Raw genomic sequence first — 17,267 nt, 5'->3', positions numbered from 1 at the left:
TTAGAATAGAAGCTATGCTGCTTAACTTTACTGTAACATTTTTCCTATGAGTTTAAAATGGTTGATGCATCCTAAACAGGTTAAATCCAACTTGGCGCACTGACAAAATACTTGTTTTTTCTACAATTTCTCTAAAACAAAAGGCATACAATACCTGTTAAAAGATCAGAAGACCTACTATGAGCATTCTCTAGCTTACGTCACCCTGATGATTTCATTCACTTAAACATGATGACACCTTTTAGTTCAGTGAATCTAATGCTTCTTGCTAGTTCCTAAAGAGCAGTACTTGGATGGTCAAGATGAGAGCCAAATGACAGAAACTCAAATGGCAAAACCGAGAATGTGCCCTTTCTCCTCTTAAATGTTCAGACCAAATTTTTGCACACTTGGTCAAACAGAAAGCATCTTTTCAAATTCACTTTCAAGTGAATTTTCCTTTGTATCAACCTGAACAATGACTAATTCATTCCTAAAGCTAAGGTAAGGAGGACAGATTTCATATGCTACTTTGTATTCTAGTAGAGCTCTACACATCAAATATCTAAGCTACAAATATCCAAGCTATTCACCAATTAAGATAAAACAGTGATTTTCCAGGTGTTGTCAATCTACTTCCAGTGCTATGGGAAAAATTTAAAATTTGTATATGAAGAAAGGCTCCACCTAGTTACGTCTGCAGCTTTTAAATCATGGTTTTAAAAACCCACACTCTTTTCCTAGTTATTACCATACAAGCTTGTTGTAGTAACATTACAAACGATACATAATAGTGGCAAGGTCCCTGCAAGGCCTTCAAACACTGAAGAACCCTCCCACAAAGATAAACACTACATCTTACATACAGCTGGATTGCTGCCAAAAGGCAGAAAGCTGAGCAGTTACAGAAAGGACCGTAGTTAAACAGTACAGTTGCTAAGGAATAATTCTACATCATTAAGGGAGACAGAACATGAAGAGCAAAGTTAGATTTAATGATTAAATTATTACTGAACCAATCTCCTCTTTTCCTTTGTCAATAGTTACACAAAGCATCAGGTTTTGGTAATAGGCAATATATATGAACAAAAAATATATGCATTGCACAAAGATAAAAGAAACACTGAAATTACAAAAAAAATTAATGTCATGTAGGAAATAAAAATGGTGTATTAGTGGTAAAATGTAAATGGAATTATTTTAGTAGTCAAAATAAATATTTAATAAAAAGCACACATTCATGACAAATTATCAAAATGAAGTACTTAGTGTTCGGAAGGACCTTATCCAAATTTCCTTGCATTAAACATTGCTAAATTCAGTGGTTTAAATATTTTCAAATTGCTCTAAGCAATCTTTCTTAAGTTAGTGTCATAAAAAAAATCATGAGACAAAAAATTCTGTCCAATGAACAGTAAATCCATTATACTAAACAAAGAATTTCCTACACCAAGGAGTCAATCCACAGTCATTGAAACACAGTTCACAAGAACTACTGCATAGCATACTGCTTACTGTACCAAAAGTGCATTTGCCAGTATTTAATGAACTGAGGGAAAAAACAAACAAAAAAAAACCCCTTTTTTGGTATATATGTATATATATATTAAAAAAAAAAAAAAAAAAAAGCCAAACCTCAAACAACTAGATGTTTCATAGTTGAAGAAAAAACATACAGTTTCTTTAAAAGTAAAAGCAGACTCTAAAGATCTTAAGAGCACCATAGGAGTTATCAAGTAAAACCGTACAAAACTTTGCAGTAAGTAAAGAACAAATACAATTATTGTATCATTCCATATTTAGAACACAACTGAAAATTTTAGCATTGCTGCTGCATTGTCCAATGGTCTAATGGATACATACCATGCCAGTGGCATTTTACTGACTTTTTGCTGAGCCTTGGAAACAAATAACACATAGAAAAATGCTTTTCTATGTAGAACAAAGGTATAGAAAGATTTAAACTGCAGATGTGCAAACAGAAACGTAGAAAATGTTAATACAAACAGATTTTTATGGCAGCAGTGCCTGGCTTATCCCATTAGTCCTCCACTCAGTTCTTTTGCTGACTCTTTTAAAGTAGCATTCCTGAATATCCCTGGCTTACAAATAATTTTTGAGTCATTTTCTCAATTTTAAGATTCTGCATTTAAAATTGTTCTCAGCCCATTATCCTTCAATCCCCGTCCATCCCCCTCATATTTAAAAGTTGTAGTTTTGTTGCATAAAACATTACTGTGAGTTAAGTGATAGACAGTCAACATTTTGTTCTATCTGCAAAATACTGAAATCACTTTCCAGTTGGTTTATATATTAAACAGCAATTAAAAATAGTACACCCCCATACTCTATTGTGACATAATAAAGTCTATTCACCATTTAATATACGTTCAATCTCTTCTAGTCTTTTCAAAGCAGCAACTCTCTTTTTCTCAATATCTTTGATTTCTTTTGTGGATTTTTTGGGAGTCTCTTTTCTTTCCATACTGTTTTTCTCTGCTTGTTTCTTATTTTTTGAACGTCCTTTATTGTTACCAGCTGTTGTTTGGGAGGGTTTCTGCTCATTTTTCACTTCTTTTGAATTCTGAAATGATTTTTTTTTTTCTTCTGCAGTAGCAACGGCAGTATCACCTGCTGGAACTGATGACTGCTCTGGAGCACTAAGTGATGCAATTTTACTTCTAACTATGTTTAGATGACGTTGAATATACTCTTCATGAGGTGCCAGTGCTAGAGTTTCCACCAAACATTTTTCTGCTTTTATTAAGTCTCGTTCTTCAAAATAAACTACACATAGATTATGTTTCCCTTGCACATTGTTGGGATCCAGTTCCAAAATTTTTTCAAAACACTTTTTTGCTCCAACTATATCCTTCTTTTGGTTCATAAGGATATCTCCTTTCAAAATTAGACCTTTGGTATGATCGGGGTAGTATTTCAGTAAGTCTTCCAGAATGGGCAAAGCCATCAATTCTTTTGCTGTCTGAGAATAAAGCAGTGCCAAATTGAACAAAGCACTTCGAAAGTTCGGCTGTAACTTTATGGCTTTCTTCATCCATGCCTCTGCTTCTGTATCTTTTTTGTCATCCATTGCCAGCATACCCAAATTGAAGTAGCCATTTGCATCCTGTGGTTCTTCTTTCACATAATTTAACAGTCTTTGTTTAGCCTCAGGTCTAAGCTGAGCATTGCCTATATGACAGAAAATACATTTACGTTTTATTCTAAACACTTTTAGGCCAGGCCTATAAATTGCTGTTTCTACACAAATTAAAATGTAACATCTGTGAAAGGGAAAGCGTTTAAAATACTACTTTTTATTTGTGTTGTGTAACAGTAAAAGTAAATGACAGTTACCTTCTTTACAGAACAAAACTACTCACAATAGACTTGTAGCCAAAGTAAGCATCATTATCTTATCATCTGTTACATTATACTTAGATTCAGTGCAACGGATACAGAAGGTGTCTCTACAAGATTAAAAGCGGTTATTTTCATGTATGAGCAACTGGAATGCAGAGAAGTCAGTTCTAGCAAATCACTTTTAACAGAGGCAAGCTTAGAATAAATATAATTTTCTTAAAGACATAGAATCAAAGAATCACCAAGGTTGGGAAAGATCATCCAGACCAATTGTCTGCCAACTAGGAATATTTCCCATTAAACTATGTCCCTCAGTACAACATCTAATGTCTCTTGGACACCTCCAGAGATAGTGACTCAAACACCTCCCTGGGCAGCACATTCCAGCATCTGACCACATATTGAAAAGAACTACAGTTGACAGAGATCACACACAGTGATGTTAGATTCAACCAGGAAATATATTCTCACTATTTCACATCAAACATTTAGAAAAAATTAAAAATAACTTTCTGTCAGATAAAAGCAGCAGTTCTGGCTTGTAGTACGTGCTATTTTTGTCAATACTTCAGTGAACATATTTTAGTAAGGAATTACAGGCACAGGCTTACTGAAGGATGGGGGAATAGGAAGCTGATTTTAACTATCTTCTTCCACCTCCTCAAACAGTTCTGTACCTTCCAGTAGGAGTAATGCAAAACTAGATGTCTAATACTTCTGCTCATTTGAAGCCTATGTGCTACTTCAGACAAGAAACAAAGCGTTTCTTGTACTGCCTAACTTACTATGTGAAAAGAGATGAGGAATAATCCATTTGGATCAGCTCCAATCAATTCTATAATCTCATTTGGATGATAAATTATCCCTAAGAAAAAGAGAAACAAACCTTACTCATCCTTTGCTAATTATTTTCAACAGTCTTTTTTATGGCAACAGCCACACATTTTCTCATTAAGCTAGCAGCTGTACATACGAAAAACAAAACTAATGAAAATCCAACTTGATAATTAGAAATACTGCAGAGGAAACTGTGAAAATATTTCCCAGTGTTAGATTTAAAACCCAAAGAAATCAGTTAGATTTTTTAGTCAGTGAGGAATGGATAAAACCAAAACAAATTCAGAACATTAGTGTTATACATTTCACTTTTTTTTTTTTCTTCCTAAGATTATTGAGGAAAAATTCTGAAGATGAGTTTTGTATAACGCTATTCTTAACAAGATGTTAAAGTGTAAAATAGCTTTCAAGGTGTTAATGAATTACAATATATGTATACTTTGCATATTCCACATGCTACCAATAAATTACAAAGATGACTATTACTACAAATACTACTGCTTTTCAAGAACACATCAATTCATTAAAATCCTATAAATGCAGAGATACAATAATTGCTTAATGAGACAACTAACTTACCAGATTCCTGCATTAGCAGAGCTGAGTTGAACAATGCCAGCTTATGCATTGGGTTGAGTTCTAACGCTTGGTTAAAATTCTTCAGGGCTTCTGTTGGATCTTTCAGTTCAATGTAAACAATTGCCAAGTTGTACCACAAGTCTGCATTGGTACTGTCTAGTTCTAGAGCCCTAAGGTAAGCTTCCTTAGCTTTCAGAGGCTTGTTCATTTTTAAAAGTAATTCTCCCCTGTTAAAGAATCAAATTTAACCTTCAGCAAGTTTAACTGATAGAAGTACAAAAACAATTGACAGTGTTTATTTAGAAGTTTGTTTTCCTAAAGAAAGTATATGTGAAACATTATTATTATTATTATTTTTTGTTTAAAACCCAAAACAGGACTTTGTTTATATACCATTCCAAAAGCATACAGCTCTCAGAATTTTGCATTCAGGAGATGTGTGAGTAGGACAAAAACGCCTACAAAAAGAAACCCACACAGAAGTCATCAAGGACTCCCGATACAGGCCCAGGAACAGCTACTGTCAAGGCATCTTAGAGAATCGTAGAATCATTTGAGCTGGAAGCGAGCCTTAAGCATCACCTAGTTCAAGTCCCCTGCAATGAGCAGGGACAGCTACAGCTACATCAGGCAACTCAGAGCCCCCCCTTCAGTCTGACCTTTAATGTCCCCAAGGATGGGACATCCACCACCTCTCTGGGTGGTTCCAGAGCTTCACTTTCTTCATCATAAAACAAACAAACAAACAACTTTTTCCTTACATCCAACCTAAATCTTCTCTTTTAGTTTGAAAAGATTTTACATCTTTTCATACAAAATTGTATGAACAATATACAATTCCTAGTACTGTAAATAAAACAGGAGTATATATTCAAGAATACATATCTCTAAAATTAATAAAGATACCTGCTGATGTAAGCCTGCTTGAAATCTGGCCTCATACTAATTGCTTGTCGATACAATTGATCTGCTTCTTCGAGACGAGATTCATTAGCTCGAATTAAGTTTGCAAGATTGATATAAACATTCAGGTGGTTAGGAGCAACTCTTGCTGCGTATTTTTTACCTGGAATAATCTGTCAAAAAGAATATATTCCCAAATGCCAATGAAGGAAAACATGAGAAACAACCAGTAGAGATCTAACACTTCAGTCTGCTTCATTTGTTATAGGATACCACTGGAGATCATCTGTCAGACTCTTCAGTCCAGAAAAAAAAAAATCATACAAACATCACACTATGTCTCCTTAATTCTATAAGTACATATAACATCACCTTAAATTTGATACAGACATTATCTGTTAATTGATCTCTGCTACTTTGTGATGTGGCTCATTAACAGCCAAGTAGACCTTGTAAAAGGTCCTCGCTCATACAAAGATTATCTCTTAAAGACTAAGATGATATTCTATCAGAACACTTTTTTTTTGGGGGGGGAAGAGAGGGGAAAAGGAAGGAAGGAAGATTTACCAGCCATTGATACAGCAGATGAAAAGCTTTCATGAGATATGAAAATGCTATGGCACTTTAAGTGATGTATTGTTTACTAAAGTCTTCACACAGCAAACATTTTAATGCCATATTCTCTGCTCAAGGGACTGATGATTTTCCTGTAAGTCTAAGTTTGCCCTTAACTGTTGTTGCCGTCGTTCGTGATCTAAAATATTCTCCCCTTTTCTCCCGAACAGCTAAAATACGTAACAGTTGCTAGGTGCAAATACAACCTGACATATGGTAAAGGTAACAGAGCACATGTTTATAAAAGCATGTTTCAGCAAAGGTGTTCTTTTTTGTTGTTGCTGCTTCGACTGCCTTGTCTCATCTCTCTAACACTGCATTTAAGCCTTCCCCTATGAGTTCGAATACTAAACATTACCAATGTATTGACTGGATGCAAAAATCAAAATAACTATGATTAGAAACTGTAAATTTGTATTTCTAACTTGCTTTTTTTTTGTATCCTCAATTTAAGAAAAAATAAATCCAGAAAAGTATAAAAACTTTTTTTTTTTTTTAAACAAAGAAGGTCCAAGTTAGTATTTTTAAACAGCATATGATATGATCTTATTTAAGAGATTTAAGCTTTAATAATAAGGTTTACAACAACAAATATCTTCAACAATAAATACAAAAATTGTATCATGAATATAGGTCTGAAAAAGTTGCCCCCTTTCCCATGGTGATTACATTATTAATTACCTGTGGCATCAATGATTTAGCAATCATATATGATTTCTCAGCTTCTTTTGTTTTGTTTAAGTTTTTGTAAGTTCTTCCAACATTCATGTGAGCACCAATGTCATCTTGAAGAAAAGAGTGAAACTTCTAATTTTTCATGCATTCAGTAACGTGAAAAAATATCTATGCTTTGAAAGTAGTGTTAAGAACAGGTACTGCATAAAGATCAGCAAAAAAAAAAAAAAAAAAAAAAAAGAAAGCAATTCTAATTTATTTTTCACCTTAATTATGAAGTTAATAATTTAACCATAAACCAACGATGTATTACAAATATACTCGGCCAAAAATTAGAGGTCATACTTTGATGTAGTCGTCTTTAATCTCCCACTGTAGTAGAAGCACATTAAAGTTATTTATTAGGTTTTCAGCAGGAAAGGTTGTCCAGCACTACCCAGAACTCCTTTAGAAAGTGTGAAAAAAGAGTAAATGTGCACTTTGATATATCATAGATTGCTTTTCCTTAGCATTAAATGAGGAAATTAAATAATAGTTAATTATGCCTCAAAAGGAATTATAGGTTTGATGGCATTCTGTTTGGATGAAACTTCACCAATAGCTTTACATGAATAAGTCTTCATTTTTGTACAGATAGAAACTTCTATTGAGGATTTTTTTGGGAGTGAAATTTATTATCTCTTAAGAATAGCATTTATCATACTCAGGAACTACGGATCAAGTAAGGGAAGTGGTTTGCTGTTCAACTGGTGCAAAACCTAACATTTTAAGGAAGCAAAGTTTAATGTAACATTAGGAGAAGTGAAAAGCCACTCAATGGCACTTAGTCAAAGCTTTTACCTGGCTGCACTTGTGTGGCTTGTATGAAGAACTGCAAAGCTCTTTCAAAATTCTTTTCATTTTCTAATGCGTGCCCCACATTGTTCCACAGCTTTGCATTGTTCTTATTTACCTAAAAACAATGAAATACATTGAGTCTCAGTTATATAACACTTGATTTTCTTCTTACTACACATAATCATAGAATCAGGAAGCTTGGATCATCTAAGATCATCTAGTCCAACATCTCAAGGTTGGAAAAACATACAGCAAGTTACAAATCAAGCTGCTACGTGTAAACAATAACAACACTGTGTACAGAGCAATTGCATTTAACTTGTTGCTCAACATACATTTACCTTATTAGTCCCTAAAAATCTGCAGAATTTTAAAATTCATTATAGTTGTCACGGAAAAATGAATAGATGGTTGTTGAAATTGTCCTATCATGCCATATGCACATTAGGAAAAAATAAAATTTATTTTATGGAAAATTTTTGTAGATTTTGTATTCGAACATATTGTGCTAGCACCCAGATAAAGAGAACACATTCAACTGTTTTAACACATTAAGAAAAAAATATCTTCTGTTTTTTGCACATGAATCACGCTACTTTTAAAGCATTCCCAAAAGCAACTAATTGATTTAGATACTATCAACACAGAAATCAAAGTGGTAGAACAAGCATAATTTCTCTTCACTCTTACCATGCACTGTCAGTTTTTGTGAACATTAACATAAAATTTCATTTATCCTTTTCAATTAAGATACGATACCTTTAAAGCTGACATAAACAATGTGTACTCTGATTCCCAATCCCAGTTTCTGTGCAGTGTTTTCAAGGCATGTGTGAACAGTACCACAGCCAAACAAACCCAAGAAATTTTTCTTAGCATGCTATTAAATATAAAAAACAAAGAATTATTAAAAGCACATAAACAATTCTAATTTATATTAAATGAAGTGTCTTATATGCTAGAAGCCAAATAAAATGAGAAACAAAAAAAATCTAAAATATTACCAATGTTTTCCACGCTATAAAACACTTCTTATTAGAGAGGTCTCCTGTAGAGACCGCTCAACATCCCATAAGCAAATAAAGCTCGAACAAAAAGGAGAAAGATTTAGTATTTTAACAACTTATTTTTTATTATGAATCACAGAATAGTCAATGTTGGAAAAGACCAGTCTATCCAGTCCAACTGTCCACCTACCACCAGTATTTCCCTACTAAACCACGTCCCTTAATACAACATCTAAACATTTCTTGAGTTACTAGGAGCAGAAATCCCACTCTGACCAGACTATCAGCAATGATCATCTAGATTGTTTTTGCTGTTTATTTTCTGAAGTTTAAACATCATTTGGTTTAGCATAAAGTAAATTTTAACAGATGGATCAGATGGATCTAACTGAAAACACACACTAGATACCTACCTAGCCTTCCTCCAGTTAAGAACATCGCTTTATTAACAAGCATTAAAAACCTCATTCTCAAGCAGACATACTTCTGTTATTCATTCACCCTTTCCTACTATTTCTTGGTCTTTGCAAAAGCTGTTCACAGTCCTGTGTACTTCACAAAGGCTTGATAAAAAAAACACAAGACTTCCCCTCACATACAAAATGCCATACATTTGACCAGGACAGTGCTTGGTTGTACTGCTGTTATTTTGTTTTTTAAATAAATTAATATGTAGAACAACAGAATTATGAGAGGTATTTCAACATTTAAGCAAAGCAGTTAGCAAGAACTGATGCATGCAGTACTCCATATCCTCACCAGGCTCATAAGAAAGCTTTTTTCCCCAATCATATCTCTGAAGTAAGGAGCCTTTTCCACATCGGAAGACTTTTTAGAGCACTGACTGCCTATATTTTTGTAGTACGCCACGCTGCTACCTAATTTTCCTCCCTGCCTGTCCTCTCCTGGATCCTTGTTTTCTGTCACATCACTTCTATTTTTTTCACATCATAGTGGGATTGTGATAATACTTTCTCCTCACTCCCACAGGGTATCATGGATTTCTCCTTATCCAGTGCTGTCAGCTTCAGCAGTGCCAATTAACACAAGTTATCCTGCAAGGTCTCACATCTAAAGACAGCAGACAACACAGACTGGGAACTGCTGTCTTTCAGTTGTCCAAGCAAGCAGTAGGATGGCACTGGGATAACAAGGTTAAAGCATGCATGTCAGGGAGAAGCATTCACAGATCAATGTAGAAGACAGCAAAAACTGAAGATACATTTGAAATATGTTTTTGAGCAGAATTTCCAAGTGAGAAATTCTTATCTAAAACATTCTTTAGTTAAACAAATACTGAACAGCTCTGATATTCATTCTTAGAACTTGAAGTCTGAATGTTTTATCAGTAACTAAGATATTTTCATGCACTGCAGACTGATATACATGCAGTACCTAAACTGTAGTCAGTAACCATCTCTAATTGAAGTATAAATCTAATCTAGTCTACAATGTTTTTGCTTAATCCTTAAAAATGATTTCAAAAAGAGTATCACGTTTCTTCACATAAAAGAGATGAGATAACTAGGCAGTCCATTTTGTAGCAATGTGCAGCTTGCATTCTAAAATGTTCAGTGCCAGAAGTATTTAAAACGTATTTTCTTTCAAATTAACCTTCTAAAACCCTCAGAAAAGTAACAACAATGCCTCGTGCTAGGAAGGAATCTCAGTATTTAGTATCAAGACTATTTTTCTTAAGAGGCAAAGGATCAGTGCACTAAGGTGCACTTTCTATGATCCTTAAACTCATCCTGTACTTCTATTAATTTGGTTTATGTAGTAAAATAAAAATACAAAAAATCTTATTTTCCGAAAACTTTTCTTAAAATTTGTCTCACTCTCCAAATCCAACCTTTAACAAATTTTAAACTGACTACTTCCAAATAATTACAAAAATCTCTATTTGGCAAAATGGTCTGACCAACCATGGCAAGCTGCTATCCACTAAAATAAAAACATACTAAAAAAAAAAGATTAAAGACCATGAAGCCATGATAATGTCTGCTTAATCAAGTCATGAAAATTTCACAGTAAGCAATATACTTCTATCAAAAGTGCTGATCTTCAGTAAAGGTTTTAAGATTTTGACCTAAAATCTAAAAACTAGGTTGAATAACTGAATTAAATACATTTTCCTGTCATTTTACAAGCTGTACATCACTTTCACTTCACAAATAAGAATGTAGCACCAACTGAAAAGATCATGAAGTTACGAGTTACGATACTATGGAATTCACATAGAACAGCAACAAGTAACTTCTAGTGTACCTTCTTTGTAGCACTACACTCAGAACAGTTAATTTTTAAGTAACAGTACTTAACTGGATGAATAACTTAAGATGTCAAGATTCTGACTGCACATCCAACATGCACATGGACAAACTTATCAAAGGTACCTGCTGATGTAAAGCGTTTTTCCTAATAAACTGTCTAGCAAACAGCTATCCCTTAAAGCAGCACTAAACTCTTCTACAGGGAAAACAGCTAATCTACTGTTCTGAAAGCAACACTGATGATGATGCATGTGTGCTTATAAATTAAAATATCCACTGGTCTCCTAAGTTCCTTCTTGTCATCTGTTCACACGACAGCCAAGCTGTCACTACTCCACATTCAATAATAAAAACTTGACACAGTACAAGAGTTGTAATATAATAACACCACTAAAAGATCTACAGGGAGAGCTAGCAGTCATAAATAGGCTTATCGTTTATTAAGCAAAGAGAGATGAGTTAAACCAGTTATGGATATACCTACCATACCTTTTATTTGATAATTTCTTCCATCCATGTGCTACTAAAATGCAGAATCCCATGCTAGGAACATACAACACTCGTTCCGCTACTACAAATCCAACAGGAAAAAATAGGTTTGATGCAGGAATGAATGGCAGCACTATTAAGCAGAGTGCCTAGAAAGGAAATACAAATGAATTAGTAAGCAAGATTAGGTGGTGACAGACTATACTCATAACCAGATCTGTTTTACAGTGAGACCATTCTGAAAATGAAAACTTGGAACTTGCAAATGACACTCCTCCTTATTTAACAATCAACAAATGTATTTGGTTTTCCATACTACAGAAAAGAGCAGCTGTATGACCAAACACTAAGATGAAATTATCAAGCACAAAACAGGATTTTAATAAGTTACACATACAAAAACATGGCAGTCCTATAATCTTGGACATTATCTTCCATAACAGTAAAAATTTTATACCAGCTTACACAATGTAAAAAAGCACTTATTTTTACAATGAAATTAATTTTTAGTTTCTCTTAAAAATATGAATAATAAAAACCAGAATCAACCGCTGAATTAACATCTATGTTAAAATACCACGCTACAGGCACAAAAAAATATCTAAAATGATAATGAACTCATGAACTTCCTTAACTGTAGCTCTTAGGTTGAGTACAGATAGAAAACCATCTGCTTCAAAGAATGTGGATACAACCTTTTGCTTTAAGTTCTGAGTGACTAAGAGCTTTACAATCTCTGATATCATCAACAGGTTTAAGTAGTTATTTCTAAATACATGGTATCCAAGTTACAAATAACAAAAACAAAAAATCCAAACCCCTACAGAAACTGAGTACTTCTTTGAATAAAATAAGAGGAATTTTCTAGAAATCTGTAATTTGCAAATTTGTACAAAAGAAAATCAACAAAAAGCATCTTCCAAGCATACTTCAGCAAAAAAAGTGCTGCTGTTTTGCAGACTTTTTAAATGCAAACCATTCAGAATGCAGTATACTTTACAATCTATAAGACTTGTACGTTTGTTTAAATGAATTAACTCATTTTAAAACACTGATTTGAAGAAGTCATCTCTTAAGATTTTAAGAAGTTAGTTTTCCCATTATTGCTATTTTTTTTTTTAATGCAGTAAGGACATTGATCTCAAAGCCCCAAGGATAACAAGTGTACAGCAGAACAGTGGAATCCACTGTTTTCCAGTGGGAAGGATTCTGCAGCTCACACAGCAAGTGCCTGGTAGCATTGAGTGCTTACAATCTAGACACGTAATAAAAAGAATTGTCCCTAAGTAACAAAGGTCTAATTTTTCTGATAGCAACACATCAAACAATGTTTTACTGAAATTCTCTTTCAGTCCCTTTGTCTCTCCTTAGTATACTGTCCTTCAAATACGATTTGGCTCAAAGCTTCAGTAGATAAAAATGTCTTCTTTTCATTTACTCTCTTTATCAGTCTTTCAGCAGGTGCAGATGTTCAGTTCAGTAAAAAAAAAAAAAGTCCCAGTCAAGGCAACTGAAAAACCCAGAAGAGAAAGAAACATTTAGAGTATGCAGAAAGCACAAAGCAAATGACAAAACTCTGAAATATGACCATAAACTATGATGAATAAGTGAACTGCCAGATTATTGCTCACAAGGAAATATTTCAAAGACTTAAATGTAAGCACAGAATCAAGTATCAAAGAATTTAGAAGTACTGATGTCTTGGTTGTTACATCACTTAAAAGTTCTAAGACTTTCTCTGAGAAGCCTAAAGATGCTCTCTCTGCTCCTGGCATTCGCACAGTAGAAAGCCAACAAGTTTTTTGATTGAGTACAGTCTAAACATAAGAGAGAGATGAGGAAGGATAATAATAAAGCATCTTTATTAGGAACACTTAGCACTTATCAAGAGATAAGCTTTTATTAAAATTTTGGTAGCTAACAAAGGCAAGTGTATACCCAAAATACTTCACATCAAAAATAAAAGCCATGATCACACCTTGATTCAGGAACCTAGTGAGAAGACACCAAAGTAATTCTAGATCTGTGCTATTTTTAGTACTAAATATTTTCAGTACTTATACTGCAACTTATTTTAAAAGGTCAATCACTCTGACAGTAAGTTGTCTGACAAACAGCAAGTATAAAATACTTTAGTTGCTTAAGAGAATTTTGTTTCTATTCATGTCCTTCATTAATGTCAAAATAATTGATTATTTCAAACAGCATAATTACATTAACATGCCAAAGCACGAGTTCTGATTTGTTATATACAATTCCATTTTTTGTTAGTTTAATATTATCAGTTGAAAAAATAAATTAGCTACTCCAAAGAACCAATTTATCTGTTTAGAGCTCTCACAGTTCTGTTATTTTGAAAAGGCAATTTTAGGACTTACTGCAAAAATAAAAACATGACAAAGTAAAAGAGAATGCACCAACTTACCAAAGTTATTCTTTGTGGAGATGACTGGTTTTAAATAGATTATGGCTGAAAATGGGTCCTTCAACTTCCACATCTCTTGTTACTTCATCCTGTGAGAATACTTGTAAGGAACTGTGGGATGTCCACTGTCACTTGCGGAAGTAGGAGGAGGAATCCATTCTTCTGTCTTGTGTTACAAGAAGTACGACATCCACATCCATATCCAGCAAATACAGAAAGACATACTAAAACATGCTTGAAGTCTCCTTTCTGTCTTGTGTTTTGGATCTGTCTTGTATTTTGGATCTGTCTTCTTTGCATTTTATTTGCAAACTGTATGGGAACTGCTGAATTATGGCCTGAACCTCTGATTGAACACCTGTGGCGAGCAACGAGTCAGCCCTAGGAGCACAGGTTAAGGCAATTCACCTGTGCTGCCAGAAGGGGTGGAGCCTGGCTCCACCTCTCCTAGACCCCTTTAAGAGCTGACCACCAGTACGGAAGGATCTCTTTTGGAGATTGCTCCTGTTGGAGTCTTCTCAGTAAGCCCAGGACAAGAGTAAGCTTTCCATCCATTCTTCTTTAGCTTGGTAACCTGTTTAGCCTAACTTTCTTGTATATATCTAAATTATAACATCTGTATATTCATTGATTATACACAAAATAAAAATAAACACCTCTATTTTTCCAGGAGGCTTGAAGTTGTACTGTTTTCAATCTCATAAGCGAAAGTCACTTGCGAATCTACCTTAGGCTTCAGTATCAGACCTGAAGGTCACATGAGGCTAATGGAACAGCCAAAACATGCTAGAGACTGGTAAAGTTCTTTACAAAGCCCTTTATAACTCCATTGGAATGAGACTCATTAAGAGTTCAAAATAAACAGTATGAACAATCACACTTCAATTGTGACTTGTTGAAAGCACCTTTATGTTAGGAGGAATCCATGCAGACAACACACCATGCAGAACTTACACCTGTCAGGGCAGTAATTTATTTTGGCTAGCAGAAAGTCAAGTTTGTATTGGAAGAACTGAGAATTGAGTGTGGAAAAATGCTTTCTAAAAACAAACAAAAACCAGAAAAACAACAACAACAAAAAGCCCAACCAGTATTCTAACATGGTTATCTGGAAAACTGCTATAAACTGTGTTAGATTCAATTTCTTCATTTCAAAGATGGTATTACAAACTCTCTAATATGTAAAACAGACGATCCATAGTGAAGAAACCTTGTAACAGAATATCCTGTCCACATCAGGATATTAATGGTTAATTGTAAGACAATATGGCTTTCACCTTACAGTGTTGCTCAAAGTTATAAAAACTAATTTTTAATATTTTATATCTCAATTCCTAAGAAATTAGCTTTAAGGCACTTAGATATTCCGGAGAAAATCAACATAATGCAGAAGATTATATACACAACACACACTTATATATGAAAGGAAAAGAACTTCTGTTAAATGGTGATTGTACTATCTTAAGCCTTACTGTAGTTCACAGGCTTTACTTAAAGATCTCAGAAGACCTTTCCTGTAAAAAAAAAAAACACTTGGAATTTTAAGTAATAAATAAGCATCCTCTAACAAAAACAAACTAACTTACAACAATTTATGCTGAAAACACCATTAACCCTTTTCTCTTCTGATCTTTAAAAAACAGGAAGGAAAAAGCAGTGAAATAAAGAGTCTAAGTTCAAGAGCAGTCTTCTATAAAAGGGTGTTCTACTTCCCATACTGTTATCAGTGCACTGGATTAATTTTTTTTCAGTTTATGTAAATATGAAAGTTAAACTACTTACTTATATTTAGATGCTGAAAAACGATACCATCTTGAAAACAATTTAGTTACTTAAATATAAACTGTCCAACAGCATTAAATTGTAATTATCTGGGCATGCCATTTTACACATTTATTACATAAATAAGATAATGTTTTTTACTTCACAAGCTGTTTCGAAAGTCAGAATTACAAGCATCATCGGCTACTGATTGTTCTTACCAATTTTCTAGTGAAACAATTTGCCTCACTCCAATGACGAAACAAACAAAAAAATTACATTAGAACTGTGTTAGGTCATGACATGAATTGAAGTTCGTCTGAAGTCTGCTCATTAGCAGAGAAATTCTTAGTGTTTAATTGTGCATAAATATTCCCACTGATTTGAAACTTCTGTTGGCTAGTTACATATTAAAAAAAAAAGCACATTACTAAGGCAAGCTTAGATTATGCCTGCAGATCTGTTGCAAACATAATTGCATCACTGACTTAATAAGGAACATGCTATCAGCTAATCACTCATCTTATGAGATTCTGCAGTAGCAGCAACCAAAACCTTTACTTCTTAGATGAAAAATATTTTTCATTTGATCCATTTCTTCCAAAACACTCCTTCCTGAGAATCCATTTCAATTCCAACGTCATATATTACCAAAAAAAATGGAAGTGATTTTTTTAGGTTGACAAATCTAGTTTTCATTTAGAAAACAGAAAAGACTAAAAAGGAGTGCTTTTATTAATGCTAAAAACTCCAGTTTTCTAGCCAACTTCTGAATATTTCAAAACAGCCATAATACAGTTGGCAAATAAATAATACCCATATTTATTCTTGTTTATTTTCCCCCATCTCATCCCTGACACATGCTTAATTACAATTCAAAGGGTTTACTGCTACAACAATTTTTCTCTTTTCTTACATGTTCACTCTAGTCCAGAAGAAGATACATCATAGTGTCACCAAAGATTAGGTAGGTGATGAAACATCCTAAGCCAGTTACATTCAGGGAGAAGAAGGATAAAAAAAAATGAATGCATCAATCATACCATCAGTACAGTCTTGGAGGAATCCCCAGGATATCGGAGACTGAAGACAATCAAAGATCCCAGAAAGCAAAAGAATGTAAGGGTGGCAACATTTCTGACATCTAACAAAGACTCCACAAGTGGGATAGTTCCCATTGTCCAGTCACAGCATAATTCTGAGGGGTTGAGAAGAAGCCAAGCATTTACAGGGAGGAGGTAGTTGAAAGTCAGCTGCCTTGCTGGAGATGGACTTACAGCAGCTGGGTTATCAAACCTAACGATAAATAAGAGAACAATGAGCTTTTAATGAAAGCAAATAATGATTGATTTTAAAGACCAGAAGCAAGCAACTCTAGATCACAGCTAGAACTGCCAATTACAGTTACATACTTAGGTCACTTTGAAAGTAATGTCTCCTATTTATTTCTGTGGAAACTACAACAGATACAAATAGCACAGTAACACTGTTTGACAGAGACAATTCTCAGCCACAGAACACAGT

General features: G+C 34.0%; 1 protein-coding gene across 5 annotated transcripts in view; it reads right to left on the bottom strand.

The window, feature by feature from the left end:
- Nucleotides 1-953: 953 nt before the first annotated feature.
- The window catches only part of TMTC3 (transmembrane O-mannosyltransferase targeting cadherins 3), a 37,909-nt gene continuing 21,595 nt past the window's right edge, over nucleotides 954-17,267 (bottom strand). For all 5 annotated transcript variants that reach the window (XM_010708869.4, XM_010708890.3, XM_010708881.4 and 2 more), the window contains exons 8-15: nucleotides 16,787-17,039; nucleotides 11,558-11,706; nucleotides 8,548-8,668; nucleotides 7,792-7,903; nucleotides 6,958-7,061; nucleotides 5,665-5,834; nucleotides 4,759-4,985; nucleotides 954-3,171 (exon numbers count right to left, since the gene is read on the bottom strand). In XM_010708869.4, coding sequence (XP_010707171.1) covers nucleotides 2,348-3,171; nucleotides 4,759-4,985; nucleotides 5,665-5,834; nucleotides 6,958-7,061; nucleotides 7,792-7,903; nucleotides 8,548-8,668; nucleotides 11,558-11,706; nucleotides 16,787-17,039 — 1,960 coding nt within the window. In that variant the 3' untranslated portion in view covers nucleotides 954-2,347. The remainder of the gene's footprint in view (nucleotides 3,172-4,758; nucleotides 4,986-5,664; nucleotides 5,835-6,957; nucleotides 7,062-7,791; nucleotides 7,904-8,547; nucleotides 8,669-11,557; nucleotides 11,707-16,786; nucleotides 17,040-17,267) is intronic.

This window comes from Meleagris gallopavo, chromosome 1 (assembly GCF_905368555.1).
Source record: "Meleagris gallopavo chromosome 1, MGAL_WU_HG_1.1, whole genome shotgun sequence".
NCBI classification, from domain to species: Eukaryota; Metazoa; Chordata; class Aves; order Galliformes; family Phasianidae; genus Meleagris; species Meleagris gallopavo.
This window is presented reverse-complemented; position numbering and strand designations above follow the sequence as displayed.